This window comes from Xenopus tropicalis, chromosome 4 (assembly GCF_000004195.4).
Source record: "Xenopus tropicalis strain Nigerian chromosome 4, UCB_Xtro_10.0, whole genome shotgun sequence".
Lineage (NCBI taxonomy): Eukaryota > Metazoa > Chordata > Amphibia > Anura > Pipidae > Xenopus > Xenopus tropicalis.
In genome coordinates this window covers 100225582-100246782 of record NC_030680.2, presented here as the reverse complement: position 1 = coordinate 100246782, position 21201 = coordinate 100225582, and the positions used below count along the sequence as shown (strand labels likewise).

Below are 21201 nucleotides of genomic sequence, written 5' to 3'. Positions count from 1 at the left end.
TGTATTTACATGACCACAGTTTACAAAATTAGAGCTCGTTGTATGGAGGATTGTTAAGAATATTATGTTTTAGCAAAAATAAGAGCCACATGGCTATAAAGAATTCAGATTGTACAGGCTCGGCAGATCAATACCCAGGAGTCACGTTTGGTAGCAAGGGACAAAGGGTAAAGACCAGTGAAAGCAATTACAGTAAATGGGAGTTCCCCCTAACACTAATACTTGATCCTTTTAAATGATTAAAACAGTAAATCTGCCATGTTGTTACACATGCAACTTGCCCAAGGAAATAGCTCCAAACAAGCATTATTCATCATGGCCAAATTCTTCATATCTTTAGTTTTATTTCCATGAGCAAGAATAAATCCTTCTCTAGTTATGGGCCATTATTACAGTTTGCATTTGAACCACTAGATATGACTAATCAGTAGATAAAAACATATTAAGAATATAAATTTGTATAATAAACACCACAATCTTCTCCTTAGAGATCCTTTATGCTTACAGCCACCATTGTGTACCAGTGTTGGAAGACTTGGATTGTAACTTAATGCCTAGGTGCAAACTTACAATGAAAGGAAATAAAGTGGCTTTGTACATCTGGTCTGAGCTATTTGTATTGAATGGTAAGTTTTGTTTTCATAAATGCCTTATAAGCATTCAATAAACTAGAGAGCTTAGAGGCCTGGGCACCAAGAATTAGCTTGTATTACCCTACAAGTGGCTTGCCATAGTTACCCTGCAGTTATTCATTCAAAAAATAAAAATGTGAAATTTTTTACCTAAGCCCTACTTATCAGCTACTGTCATAAAAATGATTAATAGTAATAATTTATGTTTTTTTGGTTAATGTGTAGAGGCCTTGAACACAACCAGGTTTCAGTCTTCATATACTCACGTAGCAGCTGAATTAGGTGCAACTGTAGGAAATGTGTGCGCTAACTGTGCAAGTTGTTGACTCTCACTAACAAAGTATATAATAAATGTCCAAACTGCATAGAAACTATAAGAGAAGGCGTTGTATTAATCTCACATATAGTCACTGTGCAGAGCATAGTAATGTTATATTGATAGGGGGCCTTGTATAACAGAATAAGGCAATATAGTTTCGCAAACCTATTGCTATGTTAGATGTAACCAATATTTGTAGTTGGCTCCACCACTACTCCTATAAGGGCTGCCAGATATTTTGTCATAGTTGAAGATAAAGTAACCATGAGGCTCTGTGATTGTCCTAAACGCATAAGCCCTACCATTCCCAACTTCCCCTGGTCCTTGATCTTCGTGGTTGAGTAGCAATTTCAAATGTTAGCTGTGTTTCCAAGAGTGCTGCTTCTTTTAATTGCAATTTAAAGTATGATTGTTTTCAAGAAGCATCTGTAGTGCTAAATGCTAAGGGGCTGATTTACTAACCCACGAATCCGACCCGAATTGGAAAAGTTCCGACTTGAAAACGGACATTTTGCGACTTTTTCGTATGTTTTGCGATTTTTTCGGATTCTGTACGAATTTTTCGTTACCAATACGATTTTTGCGTAAAAACGCGAGTTTTTCGTATCCATTACGAAAGTTGCGTAAAAAGTTGCGCATTTTGCGTAGCGTTAAAACTTACGCAAAAAGTTGCGCATTTTTCGCGTAAGTTTTAACGCTACGCAAAATGCGCAACTTTTTACGCAACTTTCGTAATGGATAGGAAAACTCGCGTTTTTACGCAAAAATCGTATTGGATCCGAAAAATTCGTAAAGAATCCGAAAAAATCGCAAAACATACGAAAAAATCGCAAAGTACCGATCATTACGAAAAAAACGCAATCGGACTCCATTCGACCCGTTCGTGGGTAAGTAAATCAGCCCCTAAGTATTATTTCTGTGCATCCATATGGGCACACAGCCCTGAGCACCCACATCCTCCCCTGCTCCACTGCATGTGCTGTCACGCTGCTCACATTTGGTCAGGACAGAGGCAGCTCTCACTTTTCTGCTTATTGCTGTATCTCCCATGGGCCTCTGTTTTTTCTGATTTTACCACTGGGCTGCTGCCTCCTCTGACCTTATTCATTTGGTAGAACTGCCAATAGTCTTTCATAGAACGCAGATTCAATCACGTTTTGTATTATGTTGTCAAATATTATTACATCAAGGAACAAGCTTTCAGGCACAGTCCATTTTTCAAGCTAGAATTCCCTAAACGTCTGTGGTAATCCGTGGGTTATAGTACAGATGTTGTTCTCTGTTATCGAGAATGCTCTGAACCTGGAGTTTTCCAGATAGGGGATCTTTCTGTAATTTGAATCCCCATCCCTTAAATTTACTAAAAACCATTTCGATATTAATTAAATCCAGTAGGATTGTTCTACCTCCCATATAGATTAAGTATATCAAATACAGAGTACTGTTTTATTACATAGAAAAAAAAAAATTCTAAAAGATTTGTATTATTAGTAGGAGATGGCCTTTCCATATTTTGGAGCTTTCTGGATAAAAGATAACAGACCCCATACCTGTATATTCAAAGACTTCCATAGATTTCTCCGTGGTTTGGTATCCTTTTACCAATGTGGAGCCTTGGTTCTGTCTGACCATGAAGTAACCATGAAGCTGGGTTCTGCAGTTACACCTGCCCTACAGGTACTTGCCTGGCTATGTTTTCACATTCTGTGTATGGGGAACATTTTTCGAATAACAAATTAGTCAACATAATGCAGAACGGTTAAATCTGAGCTACGGCGGGTGACAAACCTCTTCTAAATGCTTTCCCATTAGTAATAAAGTGCCAGTGGCAAAACATACATGGCAATTCGTTTTCTGAAGTCGCCTGAAGTTACCTGGCATTTTCTCATAAAAAGTCTATGGCTATGGCACATGCAGGTGATTATTGCTGCAAAATAATTACACTTGTGCTTTGAGACAATAATTGCCTGAATGTGTTTTATCCACACTGATAATCTAACACTTTTCTCTGAGTCAGTTCCAGGTGATTTGTCTTAGTGCTTCTCCCTGAGAAAGTGCTCTGAGACAAACCATGAGGAACAGCCTAATAATAATAAGCCTAAGGACTGTGGTACACCCAGCCTTTTATATACTACTACTTGTAATATTGATCTGAACATGAATACTAGCCAACGCTCAGTTAAATGTGATACAACTTTTCAACTGGTCTGTATTTTGTATAGCTATTATTTATTATTATTTATCTCCTTTTTCTGCCTCTTTCCAGCTTACACATTAAATGCTAAATGCACGTGTAAATCTAATTGTTGGGAGCCACTGAACTATGAGGCTAGAGTTATTGTTATTGCTACCTTTTATTGCGCATCTGTCTGCTCTTCTATTTATCTTCCAGTAGGTCATTCTAAAAACTGGTTGATAGATTACATTGGACCCTAACAAACAGATAGCTGGTTAAATTCTCAACTGTAGATCTGCTAACCAGTAAGCTAAATAATAGCAACACCATAAAAAAATGAACCATAAAAAAGACTGATTGCAAACTGCCTCCGGATATCACTGTGTTCATAATAATAATTGTTAATTTAAAGGTGAACTACCCCTTTAAATATATCCAACACGACAAAGTCATTCCAGCAGGTATTACAGTATAATTCCCAAAGGTAGCATTTTGAGGATACAGGGACTTAGTTTAGCAACAGGATGCAGTTGTATACCTACACATGAAGTACCAGTGAGGGCTAAAATAGACAGAGATTCAGCTTCCCAGTGACAACACAACCGTTACTTCACTCACTCATGTACCTTGTCCCAGCAGTGGCAATAAAAATTGCATTCCAACTCTGGGATCAATTTGAACACCGATAGTGGCACTGGTTCAAGGCCTACAATGTCCATATCATGATAATGCACTTGACACATCCCACTGAATATGCATCTATGAACTCTTCCTTTTAAATCCTCATGGTCAGTACCTTTCTTAGATCTTTAACATGACCACAAGCCTAACAATCTGTTAACTGATAGAATATAGGCCAGTTATAATGTGCTTACCAACCTTAAAACTCAAGCACTAAGGCTCCTTAGTGATACATATGCAGACAATGGGTGAAACTGCAGAAGAAGATAGTAAGATACCCTAACAGTCTTGACCCATTGGCATTGACCAGATACTTTTCTTTGCTTCACATCTGCCATATTATACATTATGAATTAGTATTATTATTCTGTCTGCTTTCTTTCCAGTTGTTTTTTACAGCAGGTCTTGAAGAGGTATGGGTAATCGAGCATAAGCCAGAGGATGGTGTGTAACACATAGACAGTGATATTTAGTTAGTCTTTGTCCTCTCATTATAGTGCAAGTCAGTTCTTTTTGGAACAGGCAGCAGGTCACAATGTCCCTGTAGCCACTTCTTCACTCTTATTTCTAGCTTGGCACTAGCATGGGCTCTTCTGGGTGTGGCTGAGAAGGTCATTGTACATTTTTGAACGAAGAAACCTTGGGTAAGAATCTCTCTCCATTAGGCTGTGTATTCTCAGCTGTGCAAGGTCAAAACAAGACAAAGTTGGGTGCAGCAGGTTGCGCTTTGTCAGTTCACGAGTTGGATAATCAAGATTCACCTATGAAAACAACAACAGCAAATTTTAAAAAGGAAACCATTGAGCTTCATCAAAACCCAGTCTATAATTCAGTAATATTGTGCCATCCCTTGGGTATTAAAGATAATGCTACATAGTGGGGCCAAGCCAGACCTCCAGGGAACAAGAGCATCACTACACCTTTTGCAGAAACTCAGTTCAAGTGATTACTGGTTTTAGTTCTGCAACATGTCTATTCTGCATCTATAATTTAGCAAGGGGCAGCTTGCTAAGATTATGTTTTGAGCAGATGGAAGGATAAAGGATGAGATCAGGTGCCCAGAAAGTACCATGATTGACCAGCAGACCTTTTAGTTGATGATTATTAGATCTTGAACAAAGGATTCTTTAAAGATTAAAATTATTTCATAACTTCATACATACATACAGTAATATTTCTCATAAAATTAATTTAATTTCTAAAAAATATGCAACAAAATGCTAACTATGTCATTATAGTGGAATATCTGGATAGAAAAGTATAATCAAAGGTGCTAGGCCCTCTTGGGATAGATATTTACAGATAAGCACATATAAATAGATTTCCGGTACAAACTGCCTCACCCTTTATACTACTGAAATGTGTCACATGTTGCTGTGTGCCAGATGAGAAAATAAACCATAAAATATATGTAAAATGACAGATAATATTTACATTCATGAAATATACACTGTGCGGGCTGCTGTGCCAAGGGCTTTGCAGTGCTATAAGGTACACTATCAAGCCAGGCAGGGTTACTGCACATGTGCCAGGCAGGGTTATCCACACTTTAAGCAGAGCTGACACTAACAAGCTGAATTGTGGGTAATATTAAGGTTACATACTGGGAAACAACATACTTGCCATCTGTTTCACCTCCATGCCACCTTCAGAATTGTTTCTAATAATGACCATGCTCTTCATTTACTTTGTGTAAATTATCATCAGAAAATATCATTTGTATTTGCAAATGATAGCATTGTGTAAAGTTTGTAATATCATGAAAACTCAGTATATATTTAGTAACATTACCTCCTAAGACGTAATTAAATTGTCATGAAAAAAAATGACATAGATTTTTTAAATGTATTTGGGAGTGATAATTTTAAAGCAGGACATCATTGGTATAATACTGTTAGCCTATAGTTATTAACAAACATACAGATAGCATTTAAAGAATGTATATATATCTATTAATGCCATTAAATATTACTGCTAGACAGATATATATACAGTACATGCGTCATGCCTCCCAAATAAAATAACTGTCCCAATAAAAACTAGGGGAAAATTTTGCAGCTTTTCTATATTGAAGTAATTAAAATGCAGCATTTACAGTGAGAATGAACCTCCTTATTTTGTGTTATCTGCCTGACAATGATGTTACCCATTCCATACTAACCAAGGACCACTAAAGCAAAATAAATGACATGTTCACTATAGCTAATAGATGAATTGCTATTTGGTGCCTTATTCTTACTTCTCTTGGAGCCTGTACATCAATAAATTCCTGGAATATGTGATGAGCTTTCGCTGGAAGCTTATTGAGGGAGCGGGTTTTTCGGTACTCTTCGCAAGCCACCCAAAATTCAAGGTTCTCCTCACTAAATTCTGTCTGAAGGAAGGCACGAAACATTGTGCGGCCATCTGTAGAGGAAAATTACAGTTAGACACTGAAAAAGAAACATGCAAATGAACATTTTAGTGCATTCGAATGTAGTAAAATACATGCAGTGAAGCAAGAATAATATTCAACCTTCAGAATAAGGATTGTACTTCAATTAGCTGGGGCATAAAAGCTTCTCTTCTTTTTTAACCGTCTACTGAGTAAAGGGTAAGTGCAACATTAGTATATATTGTTGGTGAGGGATTAAATAATGATATTAATTGCACCAATCGGCACCTACAACTACTATCACATTCGCATTAGCTGTTGAGCTGGGTTTCAACCTTGGCTTGAAAATGCATGGAAAACAGTGATTTGGGAGTATTACTGTGGTTATTTTCTGTGATTTTACTTGATTGTGCTTAACTAGTTTGTGATTTACGCATAATTATGCAAGGTTTTTGATAAATGTGCCCCATAATCTTGTATATGCATTCCCCCATGTAAATTGCTATACATGCAAAAAAAATACAGTTCATTTTCCCTATTAATGTCTTGAATTTTACAATGCGCAATCATGCAAAGCAGTTCTACGTTGTGGAATTATCATGCACTTACATTTATGAGACAGAAGAAGGTCAAAAGAACGTGCCCATCGTCTTGCTTCATCTGGAGTTAATCGTCTGTAAAATAAATGTTCATATCAATACTGACTATTGGGCAACAAAGTAGTGCAAATCCACATTAATGGATGGATTCCTTGTTTAGAAACATTTTGAGGCTGTGTATTGGAACAGTATAGATGCGCCCAATCAACTGACCAATTAGAGGCACTCTGTGATATTTGCTGTATAAGGTGATGTTTATTTATCTGATGGGAAATTCACATAAAATAATCATTTACTATTTTGGAGAGAAAAGGAATCTAAGTAACATAACAATTGGTATTTATGATAGATTAATAAGCATTTTTTAATCAATTTGTCTTTCTGTTAAGTCAATTCCTAAATGTAGAATAAGTGGCTGTGAAGCCCATTTAACTGAGGCTAGATTTAATTATTAAGCTTTATTACTTGTCTTTTTCTTTAAACCCTCACTACTCATCTCTCAGTCTGTCACTCAAACCACCTCCTGGTTGACAGGTTCAAAAATATTGCAGATCATCTCTCTGCTTCATCTTCATCTATCATTGAGACAAATGTATATTTCTCTATTTTTGAAACTTATATTACTTTTTCAAATAACTATATTTTTATATTTTTAATTTTTTTATTACGTGTTTTACTGTATATTTATTTAAGTGCCACCTCTCTAATGTTACTTATTGTCATCTTGGCATCTCCAGTCCCACAAACCAACATCCTGTATTGAAGAAGCTTTAAGATTTCCTGTGCCCTTCTGCTGTGTATCAGTGGGTGATTCTAGGCCCATCTAAACTGTAGTGTGGACTGCCAATAAACAATGGGGAATAGACTATAACTTGACAGTGTATTTTGAAAAATTCAAGCCATGTGTCCAAGTTGTTTGCCACAACAGGCATCAAACTGACCCTACCCCATCCCTTGGACATGCAGCCTACCGATGTACATAGTTTCCTAGAGTTTCAATGATCATGAAGTTGTTTATACAGAGGGCTTTTTATTGGATGGCTGATTTGTTTTGATTGTGCTTGTATTAGTACAATCTGACTTTAATTTCAGTCTCTGTATTTGCCCTGTTTAGTGCAAGAAATAATGCATATTCCTTACTTTTGTCTTAAGTATGTTCAGCACAAGCCCTATGTATTGAACTGATGTTGAAAAAAGGATAACTGTCCTTTAAGTTTTAAAAAACAATGAAGTGATGCGTTGTATAAAACATGCCAGGGTTTCTTTTAACATTTTTTCCCCATTAGTCCTTATTATGAGCAATATATTATGAGTACTCATATCACAAGTCTATATTAAGAGTGTTCATTATGCTTTGCTTTTAAAAATCTCTTTGAGTTAGGTTTATTTTCTTTATCAGTGGCTAAACATCAGACAGAAAGCTTATCTCATTTACTAGCCTAGAAGAATCTACGGACCATTGGGAAATGCAGCACCGGTGAGTCCAGCCCCTGGTGACTTAAACAGAGTTCAAGATTTACTAAAGACATTTAGGGCTCTGGCACACGAGGAGATTTGTCGCCGGCGATTTTTAAAAGAGCGATTTGGCGACAAGACGCCAATGCTAAATCAATGGAAATCGCCAGCGTCAAAACATACGAGGCTACTTCAAATCGCCTGCTGTTTCAAATCGCACACAGACCCTTTTCTGAGCGACTTGAGTAAATATGAGGGGGGGATTAACTGTTGAGTGTACCATGGGTAGCAGATCGCCTGGAGCTCAACTCTCATGAAATCTCTTTGTGGGTATTGTCGTGGCGACTTGTCGCCAAAGCGACAGGGGGAAAAAACGCAGGCGACAAATCTCCTCGTGTGCCAGAGCCCTTAGAATGTGGGAAACTTTATGCACAGTACTGAATCCGGAGTACTTGGTCCCAGACAAACCATTGATTTATTTATGGCCAAGTTGGGTATATGACTTTCAGTGTAAGATAACAGGGGCTGTTTAAAGATAGAATGCCCTTAATTATTTTATCGTTCAACTCCCATTCATAATAAAGATAAAGCACACTGACCTCTCTGCTTCTTCTGCATCTATCATTGAGACAAATGTATATTTCTCTATTTTTGAAACTTATATTACTTTTTCATATAACTTTATTTTTATATTTTTTATTTTTTCATATTACTTATTCATATAACATCTAATACAGTATTCTTTAAAAAATATATATATACATATATTTAACTAAATACCTAAAAAATATCTAAATGTAAGATGATGAATGTACCAAATGGAATACTTGTATCTGCATAGAATAATCCCAGGCAAAAAGATGGTTGATTTCTTTGTTCAATGGGCTTGATTCTGCTATATCTATCAAAGTATATTCCTTCTAATTTATAACTGTCATCGATAACACTGTAATTTGTACATCAGGTCCAACCCTATAGATATCACATTCTGAATCAATACTGAGAAAGAAAACAAAACACTTTCTCTGTATATTACTGTTACAGTGGCTGAATTTATCTACTTTGATTGGATTTGACCCTCCACTGGAAATTTAAGGGCTCTGGCACACGGGGAGATTAGACGCCGCGGCAAAACTCCCTGTTCGCGGGCGACTAATCTCCCCAAGTTTCCTTCCCCTGCCATCCCACCGGCGAAGGGAAGGCAACTCGGGGAGATTAGTCGCCCGCGAACAGGGAGTTTTGCCTCGGGCGACTAATCTCCCCGTGTGCCAGAGCCCTTAAGCACCCTTCAGTTTAGAACATTTGGAGTACACGCAAAAGCAGCTATTTTTGCAAATCTAATCCTCAAAGCAATGGAATTAAAATGTATTGCATCAATACTATACAGGGTGTTTAACTTGAGGGGTTTAAAAAATACAGTAACTTCTCGCAGCAGTCTATTCTAATAACAGGATCCCTTTAAAGGAACAGTAACACCAAAAAATGAAAGTGTATAAAAGTAACTAAAATGTAATGTGCTGCTGCCCTGCACTGGTAAAAGTTGTGTGTTTACTTCAGAAAGTCTACTATAATTTATATAAATAAGCTGCTATGTAGCCATGGAGGCAGCCATTCAAAGGAGAAAAGGCACAGGCATATAGCAGATAACAGATAAAACACAATTGTATTCTACAGAACTTATCTGTTATCATCTATGTAACCTGTGCCTTTTCTCCTTTTTTCCAGCTTGAATGGCTGCCCCCATGGCTACACAGCAGCTTATTATATAAATTATAGTAGTGTTACTGTAGCAAACACACCAGTTTTACCAGTGCAGGGCAACAGTGCATTATATTTTTATTACTTTAAAGCTCTTTCATTTTTTGGTGTTACTGTTCCTTTAATACAAGGTTAGAACAGTTCATTTTCTGACACGTGTACTGTTCCTACTTGTTTGTTAGGTAGATCTAAGATATCTTTGGTGTTGGTATTTTTACAATTAAAACACAAAGCCTGACAGATTTATCACATGAGATGGTTAAAGGATATTATATTATTATATCTAATTGAATCAGTCCCATTGTAAGATACAATAAAATGATGAGAGAGCCACAATCTCCTCATGTAAATACTTGGAACAACTCCAAACCACTTTCTAATGTATACTGGAAACACCAAGCCAATGGCATGTGGGAACATATATCGGCTGAGAATATCCACATTTTCTTTAATTATTGTTTTAGCATGTGATTGGCTGGGTGATTCCTATATGAGATGATAAGAAAGAACTCCAGAAGTTCATGACATTTGAATTGCTCTGGTTTCCCTGCGAACATTTAAAAGGTTGAAATGTCAAGTGTTTGTCATTGTGTAGTGTAGTGTATTGTGTAGTCACCTAGATTACACAAGACATTCGGAGACATATCGATGAAGAAGGGTTTATTGGTGCATTTGGTTCATTGTGCTGTAACACATGCTGCACTCTGATAAGCCATAATGCACAATTAAAGCTTGCCTTATCTGTAGTATTCTTTATATTTTCATTGACATGGATACAGCAGATATCTCTGAGGCATTTCAAGTGCATTTTCAAGTCATTCAGATATAAGGTTTTTATTGTTAAATGTAGGTAGGACACAGGGCCATTCTGTATAACACACACACAAATACTACTCACTTCAGAGCCTGGCTGTGTTTACTGTCATATTGTAAAGAAGTGAAGTCACTGAACGAATCAGACTTCTGCGAAAGGCAGCTCAGGTGAGTCCGGATTCCTCTGCTCCTACTGAGAAGACATATTGACTACCAATTACCTTCTAAATGTACAAGGATTCATTTCAGTATTTAGACATTTCAAAATAAAAAGAAGCATTCCAAAACATTCCGTATGTCTTGCTGTTTTTAAACCCTACATACCGAGATGTTAATGGACTATAATTCCCAGCATCCCCCAACATAAAACAAGCATTAGAGTGATAATACATGGGGAGATTAGTCGCCTGAGGTTAAATCTCAGTTACTACAAACAACTAATCTCCCCAAAACTGAACTGTCAGAGGGAAGGCATATGCAGCACTTTGGTTTCCAAAGTTGCCTGATGTGTCCTGCGTAGAAAACTTTGGGCGACTTCAGAAAATAATGCTGAAAATGCCTTCACCCCGACAATTAACTTTATTGACAACGGGAAGGCATTTTGGGGAGATTAGTCACTTGCAATAACTGAGATATACTCTCCCCACGGGGCCATTGCTGGGAGTTGTAGCATCACCAGGGGATCTAGTCACATTAATGCTGCCAAAAGAAAACCACGCTGCACTCTTTCTAAATATACTAACTGAGTGTCATCAGGTTAGAAGTTTCTGCTTATTTACTATATTCGCATAAGTGTAGAATCCGAGTTCAATAAAATGTATGTGAATTTTAAAGCAATGTGTTTGATATGTGTAATAAGATGTTCATTAGGACTATATCTACATATGCATCAATAAATGTGTTAAAATCCAGGGTGTTGGGCTTGGGATACTTCACCTAATACTTTGAACAGTAACTATTAAAAAATGATTTTGTTTGTTTTTTTTTGTTTTGTTTTTTGCCATTATAATTTTATTGACGTTTTGCATACATATGCAAGTCTTCTAAACAGAGAACATAGAATTATGGTAGGGCAAAGCAGAGAAATAAGGATACATTAAGAATACAATAGAAACAGTTGCCATATTATTGCTTAAAACATACTAAAAACATATTTAAAAGTAGATAATGGTACAATGCATTGTTATTTGAGGTAAAAAAATAATTTTCCTTCCATTGTTTCCAGTTTTTTTGTAGTTTTATTTGCTAAACCTCTTGGTCTTGCTGGGTTTACTGTATAATGACCATTGTAGTTGTTTCCATCTTATTGCGTGAGTGGGCAGTAAATATGATAATAATAATTGTGTGCCATTATTAAGGGTTTCTGGTTCCATTATTCCCAAGAGGACAAGTGTTGCACTGATTTCTTGGTTAATAGCAGATCAATTACCGCAATCCATAATTTTTAATGGTTCGGCAATATTAATGGCATTTCCAAGTTGCTCACAACCTCTTATTCCTTTAAGGCAGTGGATACTTTTGTGGGGTCTGTATGTGTGAGATACCACCCACAGAGAATTTGCAGTGCTGTGTCTAGGTGGTTCAGAGAATGTTAGGAACTGAAGGCAGGAAAGGAAGGCATGCATTTTTTGCACTTTGTACCCTGCCTTCCTGTCCTTGGTAAATGAGTCCGATGGAGTTTATGGATGTTGCCATGGATGAACATGGATTCAGATATGGAATACAATTAGTTGGCAGTCCCACATGCATTTGGTGCACAAAATAATCATAGATGTATCTAGAATTCATGCCCCATGGTCCCTGAGCTCCTCCCTTCTACCACGTTTTGTATCCTGGGACACTTCATCAGATGCAACACGATATATATTACTAATTAACCCTATCAAACACCTTCCTCTTGTCCATGAACAGACCAGAGAAGACACCATAGTTTTCTAACATTTCTAACATTTGGGCAGTGTCGGACTGGGACCCCAGGGGCCCCCAGAAAACCTAAGGCCATGGACCCACTCTCCAAAATATTTTTTCTCCTGTCCTCACTCAACCACTTTATTCTCCAAGTCTCTTTTATATACATTCTAGCATCTATCCTTCCATCTACTGTTTTTCTCCTTTTTGTTCCCATTCAGAAATAGGGAATGACCATGAATTAAGCCAAATGGTTAGAAGCAGTAGGGCCCCATGACCCCTGGGCCAACCGGGAGTTTTCCTGGTATCCTGGTCTGACACTGCATTTGGGTTAAGTTGATGCACTACCTAGATGCACCCAGAGCTTACCTTCCCTTAATAAATCCCACCTGGTCTATGAGGACCAAAGTTGGGAGAGCTGATTGGATATGTTGAGCAAAAAAATTAAAAAAGATATTCTATATCAACATTTAGGATAATTCCATGGCAGCTTTGGCATAAAGAAGCATCTTTGCCAGGTTTGGTTGTTGTAAGTATAGGCATATTGTCTGTAAGTGTCTGTAAGTATAGGTATATCATGGATATATGTGACAAAAGCATTTTCCTAGGCAATCATTACTTCTCTATCACTATGCTGAATAATGGAATGAAATGAGGGGTTAAAATTCAGTGGTATACTTTGTAAAGTATATTTGAGTAAATTCATCTGAACCTTGGGTATGGAAGGTAGTTCTAAAATTTAGTTTTTTTTGGCAATATTTCTTTTTGGGGTTTAGCAATTTAGCTATATTAAAGCAGAAAGAAAGGTAAAGACTAAGTAAGCTTTATCAGAAAGGTCTATGGAAATACAGCCATAAGCACTCACAGAAACGCTGAACTGAGTTCTCTGTGAAAAGATTTCTTGTGTCTGTAATTCAAGTGCCAGAGATATGCCGCTCTCTTCTCTCTCCTGCTCCCCCCTCCCTCCAGAATGCTAAGAACTCACTCCCCCACCCGTTAGAAATGTGGATCTGCCCCAATCAGCAGGAAGCTGACTCATAGTCTTACTAACTGAGCATGTTCAACTTGGTCTGGGTGTCTGTGCAGGAGCGAGGCATTATGGGAACTTTCTTTACACAGCTCAGCATTTTTTCTTCCTGTTTGGCTTCTGATCATCTGAACGGGAGAAATATGGGGAGATTTAAGGGCACTATTGAGACAACTGAAGGTATGCCTGCAGCTTGAGATTAACTCTTTATTAGCCTTTCCTTCTCCTTTAAGAGGATTAATTATTTTATAGTTAAATTCTCTAACATCTCTTAAGTATGGGGTAATACTATTTGCTGATTGCTGTTGGAGTCTGGATTTTAATAGGGCATTGGCACTATTGACTTAATATTATGATGTTGTTTTTAATCTAGCTAGAATGTGTTCCATCTGTTGTAGTAACAGACCTTGTATCTGAATTGTGCAGTGTGTTGAGCCAATTGTTCTGCAGGGGCCATTTTGTTCTGCTTTTCTAGATGTATTTATTGCCCATTAAGGGCAGTAAAGTACATTGTCTGTTTTTTCTTTAGGTGTTTGGTGTTTAGGTAAGTTTATTCTTAAGTTGGCCATACACATAAAGATCCGCTAGCCTGGCGAGGTCGCCAAAAGAGCAGATCTTCTCCCGCTATCCCCAATGGTTGTCATTTTAAATTATAGTAAATTGTTACTGTTCTCAGTTTATTCCCTTAAGAAGTAAATGTAGAGGCTTTAAGAACCAAGCTTTGTGGTTTAATTCAGAAGTAAAGAAGTTAATAGGGATAAAAAGTCAGACAGAAGTTGCATTTCATGAATACTGTAAATAACAGGAAAAGATAGACAATGAGGAAGCTAACACCATAAAGTTTTCAAAGTATAATAATATCATCAATTTAGTCAGTAGTTCTTGCAAGACATGGTGCATAAAGGTGGCCATACATTGTAAGATCTGCTCGTATGGTGAGGTCACCTAGTGAGCAGGTCTTCTCCCGATATGACCACCTATGGGTGGGAGATATCGGGCTAATTTGATAGAATTAAAACTATGTATAAATATATAAGGAGATCTTATAATAATCTATCTAATGTTTTATTTACCAGTAGGTCCTTCTAGCAGACACAAGGGCCCCCATTCCAATTAGAAGAAAGGAGGTTACGTCTAAACATTTGGAAACTTTTTACATTGAGAGCAGTGAAGTTGTGGAATTCTCTCCCTAAACCAGTCATACTGGCTGATACATTATATAGCTTGAAGAAGGGGTTGAATGGCTTTTTAGGAAGTAAGGAAATACAGGGTTATGGGAGATAGTTCATAAGAAGTTGATCCAGGGACTGGTCCATTGCCATCTTGGAGTCAGGAAGGAATTTTCTACCCCTCTATACCAAATTGGAGAGGCTTCAGAAGGGGTTTTGCCTTTCTCTAAATCAACTAGCAGTTAGGAAGGTTATATAGGCATAAAAGGTTGAACTTGAGGCCACTGAAGCAACATGTTGCTTACATTATCAGCTACTGGCTGGGGATTGTAGCTTTAAGCCAACAGTGTGGTAGTCCAGATACACACACTAAATATATAGCAGACTAAAATGTGCCATGTCCCCAAAACAACATTACTGCTTTTCATTTGTGCTGAGATTTTTCCACATAATTTTATATTGTATCACATTATGTGTATCTTGCCTACCCTGTAATTTCCCTGTGCAAAAACAATATGGGGAAAACACTTGACACAGCTGCCTATTGCAAAGGCCTTCATAAGCTAGCAAATCCATCAGGAAGGTCAGTATTATCATAATCTAACCATATTTTTATGCCTCACACTCGCCACTAACTCAACTCCTCTTCCCAACCAGGGACCAGCCCAAACCACACCTACCCTGCCCCCTCAGATGAATATGTACAGCATTGTTACAGGCAGCAAGGGACCTTTCTAGAAGTTTGGTTCACATGCTGGGGGTAGAATGTTTCTCTTGTTTAAATATGGGGTATAAATATGACAAACTTTTTGAAAACTGAATTCCTTTATTGCCTTGTTGAAACCTCTGGATACATGGATGAAGTTACAGTAGAACACCATTTTTTTTTGTTTTCCAGGGGACCATCAGGGAAACAGTGGTACCAATGGTAGATTTCATAACCTTCCAGATTTTGGCTTGACTTCTTTTTATCAGTTCCTCAGCCTAATGGCTAATGGTTCATTACAGGCATCCATTAAGACAAATCTTTGAGCCATGGGCAAACAGGTTTGCACAGGCCCCCATTTAAAACAATTGTTGACCTGGGGCTTTACAATCATGTCAGTCCAAACTGGCCCACTGCCATGTCACTAAATCCTTGTGAAACAAGTGAATCTTTCTGTGTATGGCCAGTGTTATAGAACTTTCTTTGTCAATAGAAATGGGGACGTTTCCCCACATTTCTCTTCTTTTCTGTTATCCTTGAAATAGCATATGCGCATCCTAATTTCTTAGTATTCAGTAAATAACAAATGTCTTTTGCCTAAGTGTTATTTAATGGAGCTCCAATAATTAGGGTATATAATTCTGGCCATGCTGTAGGCATATTTGCACATATTTAACAGTATAAATGTACCCTGTCGATTGGCCACGAATGAGTGTATCACTTTAACTGATTTTGCTACTGAAAGCTTATATTCTCAGCAAGGGAGCTTTTGCTGAAAAGATTAATCAAAAATAATTTTTTGGAAGCTGGATTATCTATTTTAAACTCTTTGTGGTTTAAAAAAACATCAGAAAGGATTGGCAGAAACCCTTTATCTAGCAGTGAATTTAAAACATGGTGTAAGCAGATATTATATAGTAGGTTTTCATTCTGCTAAATAACTCAGCTGAACTCTGTCACTATCCTTGCTTGCTCTCAGCACAGATGGTCACAGACCAGGGTCTAGGTGCCAGAAGGCGATTTGTGATTTCACAGCTAGGTCCTCAAATCTAATAATCTCTTTCCATTAACCCCTACTTTGTTGGCAAATTGACGAGTTTTTTTCCAAGGCATCCTCACAAAGCAGATATGGATCTTTTTAGCATCTGAGATAAACTTGTCAATAGAAGTAGGGAGCACAGGCTAATACAGGTATCGGACCCCTTATGCGGAAACCCATTATCCAGAAAGTTACGAATTATGGAAAGGCCATCTCCCATAGACTCCATTTTAATCAAATAATTCACATTTTTAAAAATGATTTCTTTTTTTCTCTCTAATAATAAAACCGTACCTTGTACTTGATCCCAAAGAAGATATACGGTAATGAATCCTTGTTGGAGCTAAAACAATTCCATTGGGTTTAATTACTGTTTAAATAATTTTATTAGCAGACTTAAGGTAGGAGGTCCGAATTACGGAAAGACCCCTTATCTGGAAAACCCCAGGTCCCGAGCATTCTGGATAACAGGTCCCATACCTGTACTGTTTACTGTATTTGTTTTTATATATTAACATAACTTGGGCTTAACAGTTATTTGGTACTTGATAAAGTGACTTAATAAAAACAGAAACAGCAACAGGATTGTCCTCTGTACCCTACCATTAGACATTGTTGGAAATGCATTCCATTATACCTGGGAACTGAGTCAGTCTCAGGGCTTTGAAAAAATCTAAATCAGAATGACAGGGTTGGTAGTTGGACATTGTTATGCTGTCCCGTTAAATCACAAATGAAGTAGGTGATGCTCCTGGTATGGAACTGGCAATGTACTTTTTCGGTTCACATTGGGGTATTTAGTTATAGCATTGCCTTTGTGAGGTAACTACTGAGTGCAGCAGGTTCCGATAATGACACCTAATCACTTAGTTCTGATGAGTTACTGCTCTGTTAAGACATAACTGAGATAGGTCAGTTGATAACACCTTAGCTATGAGTACTTAGCTACTTATCAGTTCCTTTATTTCAGCCTGTTTCTATACATCAGTTGTCCCCAGCCAGTGGATTGTGAGCAACATTTTGCACACAAACCCCCTGGACGTTGCTTACTTTTGATTTCCTGGCTTGGAGGCAACTTTTGGTTGAATAAAACCCAGGTGTAGGCTGTCAGTCCACATAGGGGCTACCAAATAGCCAATGATAGCCCTCATTTGGCACTGCAGACACATTTTTCATGCTTGTGTTGCTCCCCAACTCGACATTTGAATGTGGCCCACAGGTAAAAAAGGCTGGGGATTTTTTAGTAGAATCCAGAGGTCTTAATATTAGATCTATCTACCCTCACTTGAACAATACATCCCTAAGCACACTCCTGTGTTTCTTAAAGAAGTACTAAAGCTTAACTAAAGGCATAGGCTAGAAATGTTGTAAATTAGTTTGTGCTTCTGTACCAGCTCAAGGCAACCACAGCCCTTTAGCAATTAAGATCTGTGCCTCTAAAGATGCCCCAGTAGCTCCCCATCTTCTTTTCTGCTGATTCCCTGCACATGCTCTGTGCTGCTGTCAGTTAATGAGTTTAGGGACCGACAATATACTGCATATATATGATATAAATGTCACAATATAAGGCTGCTTAGTTATTAACACAGATGATTACTGCATGGCAGCTCTGAAACCAGTGCTATTAGCATCAGACTTTAATCATCAGCCCGTTAGGATCAGCTTATATGACAGGCAAACATCATTTTCTTTGCTTGATAATTTCCGTCGACCCCTAAGCCTAGCTTTTCAACAGCTGCTCAGAGCACACTGAGCGTGTGAGTGTTGCAGACACTTCTAACAGAAGTGTCCAGTATATGTCCAGTATGGTCACCCCCAGTGACAACTGTAAAAGACTGGATTATTACTACTATAGAGATGTTGAACTTTTAGGCTGGTTCAATAAGTTCATTCTAATCATCTAAAATATGGCATGTCTACCAATATTCATTTTTAGGGTATAGTTCTCCTTTAACCCACTTTTGGGCAGGAAAATTGGTCCTAGGTATAACAAGTATTAACCTGCATTAATATATGCACTATATGTGCAAAGCTTATTGTGGTCTAAAAACAGTGGGAGCTAGTTGAGGCCCCATTCCTGATGATGCAAACATGGTGGTATGCCAGAGGTGCATTAGGCCCATTAGGTCCCTCATATGGGACTGCATAATATATCACTTTTCTATGGGTGCTCCTATGGCAGCAGATTATGAATACAATATATTTTAGAATATATTTTAGAAGAATTGTCTTGAAATTCAAGTCTGATCTACTATTTAGTATGCATAGGCTTATGTCGACTTATTCTTGATAGTGGTATTTGAAGCTATGTTTCTCCTTGAGCTCTGACTGAAAGCAACTACAATGATAAAAAATCTTTTATGCTGCAATTAAAACCCCTGTTATGAAATGGTTTCATGTCTACATGAGTATTTTGGTTGGATCTAGGCAGCTTAAAGCAAGGTTTTGCAGAATTCTGTTCTAACAAATAACAGAATATGTTTCATTCTTTCAGCCTCTCACATTTTGCTCACAATTATATTGCGAGACACCCAGCCCAACAAGTAAGTTGTAACTGACAATCTGTCACACATTTATAAATATGGGGCAAATTTGCACCTGGGCAGTAACTCATAACAACCAACCAGTGATTTTTTTTTGAGCCACCTGCAAGGAGAACAATTAAATCAAATATCTAAATGGTTACCATGGGTAACAGCCCAGGTGCAAATGACCCCCACTGTCTCACTGTATTAGATCTCATCTAACTGACGCTATTACTTGATTAAGAAGATATTTTCTGAAAGATTTTCTAAAATGATCATCTCATCAGCATATTGTTTGTCAATGTTATCAGCAATAAACATATATATATATATATATATATATATATATATATATATATATATATATATATATATATATATATATATATATATTTAAACCTATACTAATACACAACAAGACAGAACTGCATTCCTCCAATAACCAGTTGATTCCAATGATATGTTTTTAGTGCAGAAAAATAGGAAATTGATAGAGCAGACCCTGCAGCTCTGAACATCTCGGCAACCCTTTGCCCTCTTATTTTTCATGTTACTGCTGTATAAGGAATTCATATGTATTCCATCAATCACTATAAATGATCAGTGCCCAAAAAGCCCCACTCCAACAATGTTCATTTAGTATATCAGCCCCAACAGCAATGGGATTTTTTTTTCTAGTTCTTAGATTTCATTTAATGAACCAAACAAGCAAGGATGGAATAGACTGAAGATGTGGGTGTTGAGTCCTGTGCCTATAAATACACATGCAGTGTGCAACAGCCCTGATGTCATCGCTCAGGTGAAGGAATGTTTTATCCAGCACAAATGTGAGCAGAATGCAAGTGTGAATTAAAATATCCTAACGGAAGAATAGGAATGTTTTTTTTCTATGAAGGAAAATGAAAATGGCAATAATACAGAAAGCATTACAATCATTATTAAGATACACACCATGTCGTTAACTGCAACTGATGGGTGATTAATGTTAGCTGCATACACTATCATTTGCATTGATCTTAGACATTTGATCTTCCAAGGCTGGAATGATTTAAAACTGGCTACAACATAGGGAATTCTGCACAGACTGTAAAAGGAGAATATGCAGATTAAATGGACTAGTGACAACATGGTGACGGTTTTTAAGGTTTTGGGAAGAAGAACAAAGGAATTTAAGGGGTGATATGAAGGTTGGCATCCTTACCCCAGATTAGACCCACATGGTCTTGCCGGTTTTCCTGTTCCATGACCCCCCAATGCTGCATCCATTTCGCTGGCTGAACGTGTTGGACAGCTGAGGCTGAGAGAGCGGAGTTTGGTGCTTTGATGCATATTGTTCAGAAAGGCTAGACCCCCTGCCTAACAATTAATCCCCCCAAGCCTTCTGCCCTGGTTTGTGTGACAGCTCACTCTCAGCCCTGCTAATCCCCCCAGACAGACCTTCAGTCCATGCAAGTGATGTGTGGAATGCTATTTGGATACACTGTCATAAACCCTGCCATCCCTTGCAATTGCCTGATGCATAGCACTATCCTTGCTGCACGGGTACCAAAACACTCATTGTCACATGATGTCTGTTTCAGGCATCATAACCTCTCCGCCTCTTGCACCTATTTATAGAGGCATTGAGGAGCCTCTGCAGTGAGTAATGGACTACAGGTTTAGCATTAGCTTTAAAGATCAGTTATAATCCATTGCTGTTCTGCCATCAAGAGATAACAGTGTAACAAGGAGAGAAATCTGCAGCTTTTCTACATGGAGAAACCCTGGAGAATGAGGGAAACGCAGAGAGAGAGAAGAGAGAAAGGGAAGAGCTGTGGGAATAGCAGTCAGAAGGAATCAGTTCATAAGGCAGAGACATTAAAGTGATACGAGCACAGGCTCTGAAGCAGAACAAACATAGAAATGACAGATCTCCCTTGGCATTAGCATGTATTAGCTCACATCTGTTACATTTGAAGATTTTTCATTTTAAAGGATAGTCATCTGATAATTTGTTAAAATACTAATGGGATTACTTTTA

The 21201-nt window shown here is 37.7% G+C and overlaps 1 protein-coding gene across 1 annotated transcript; it reads right to left on the bottom strand.

Moving 5' to 3' along the window:
* Positions 1–2096: 2096 nt before the first annotated feature.
* On the bottom strand, positions 2097–20954 carry rgs8 (regulator of G-protein signaling 8). The gene is made up of 5 exons (XM_002937366.5): positions 20383–20954; positions 10893–11000; positions 6792–6856; positions 6048–6214; positions 2097–4569 (listed from the first exon to the last, which is right to left on the bottom strand). Exons 1-5 carry the CDS (start codon positions 20508–20510, stop codon positions 4387–4389), a joined length of 651 nt encoding a protein of 216 aa, XP_002937412.1. The 5' UTR covers positions 20511–20954; the 3' UTR covers positions 2097–4386.
* Between the last annotated feature and the right edge of the window lie 247 nt (positions 20955–21201).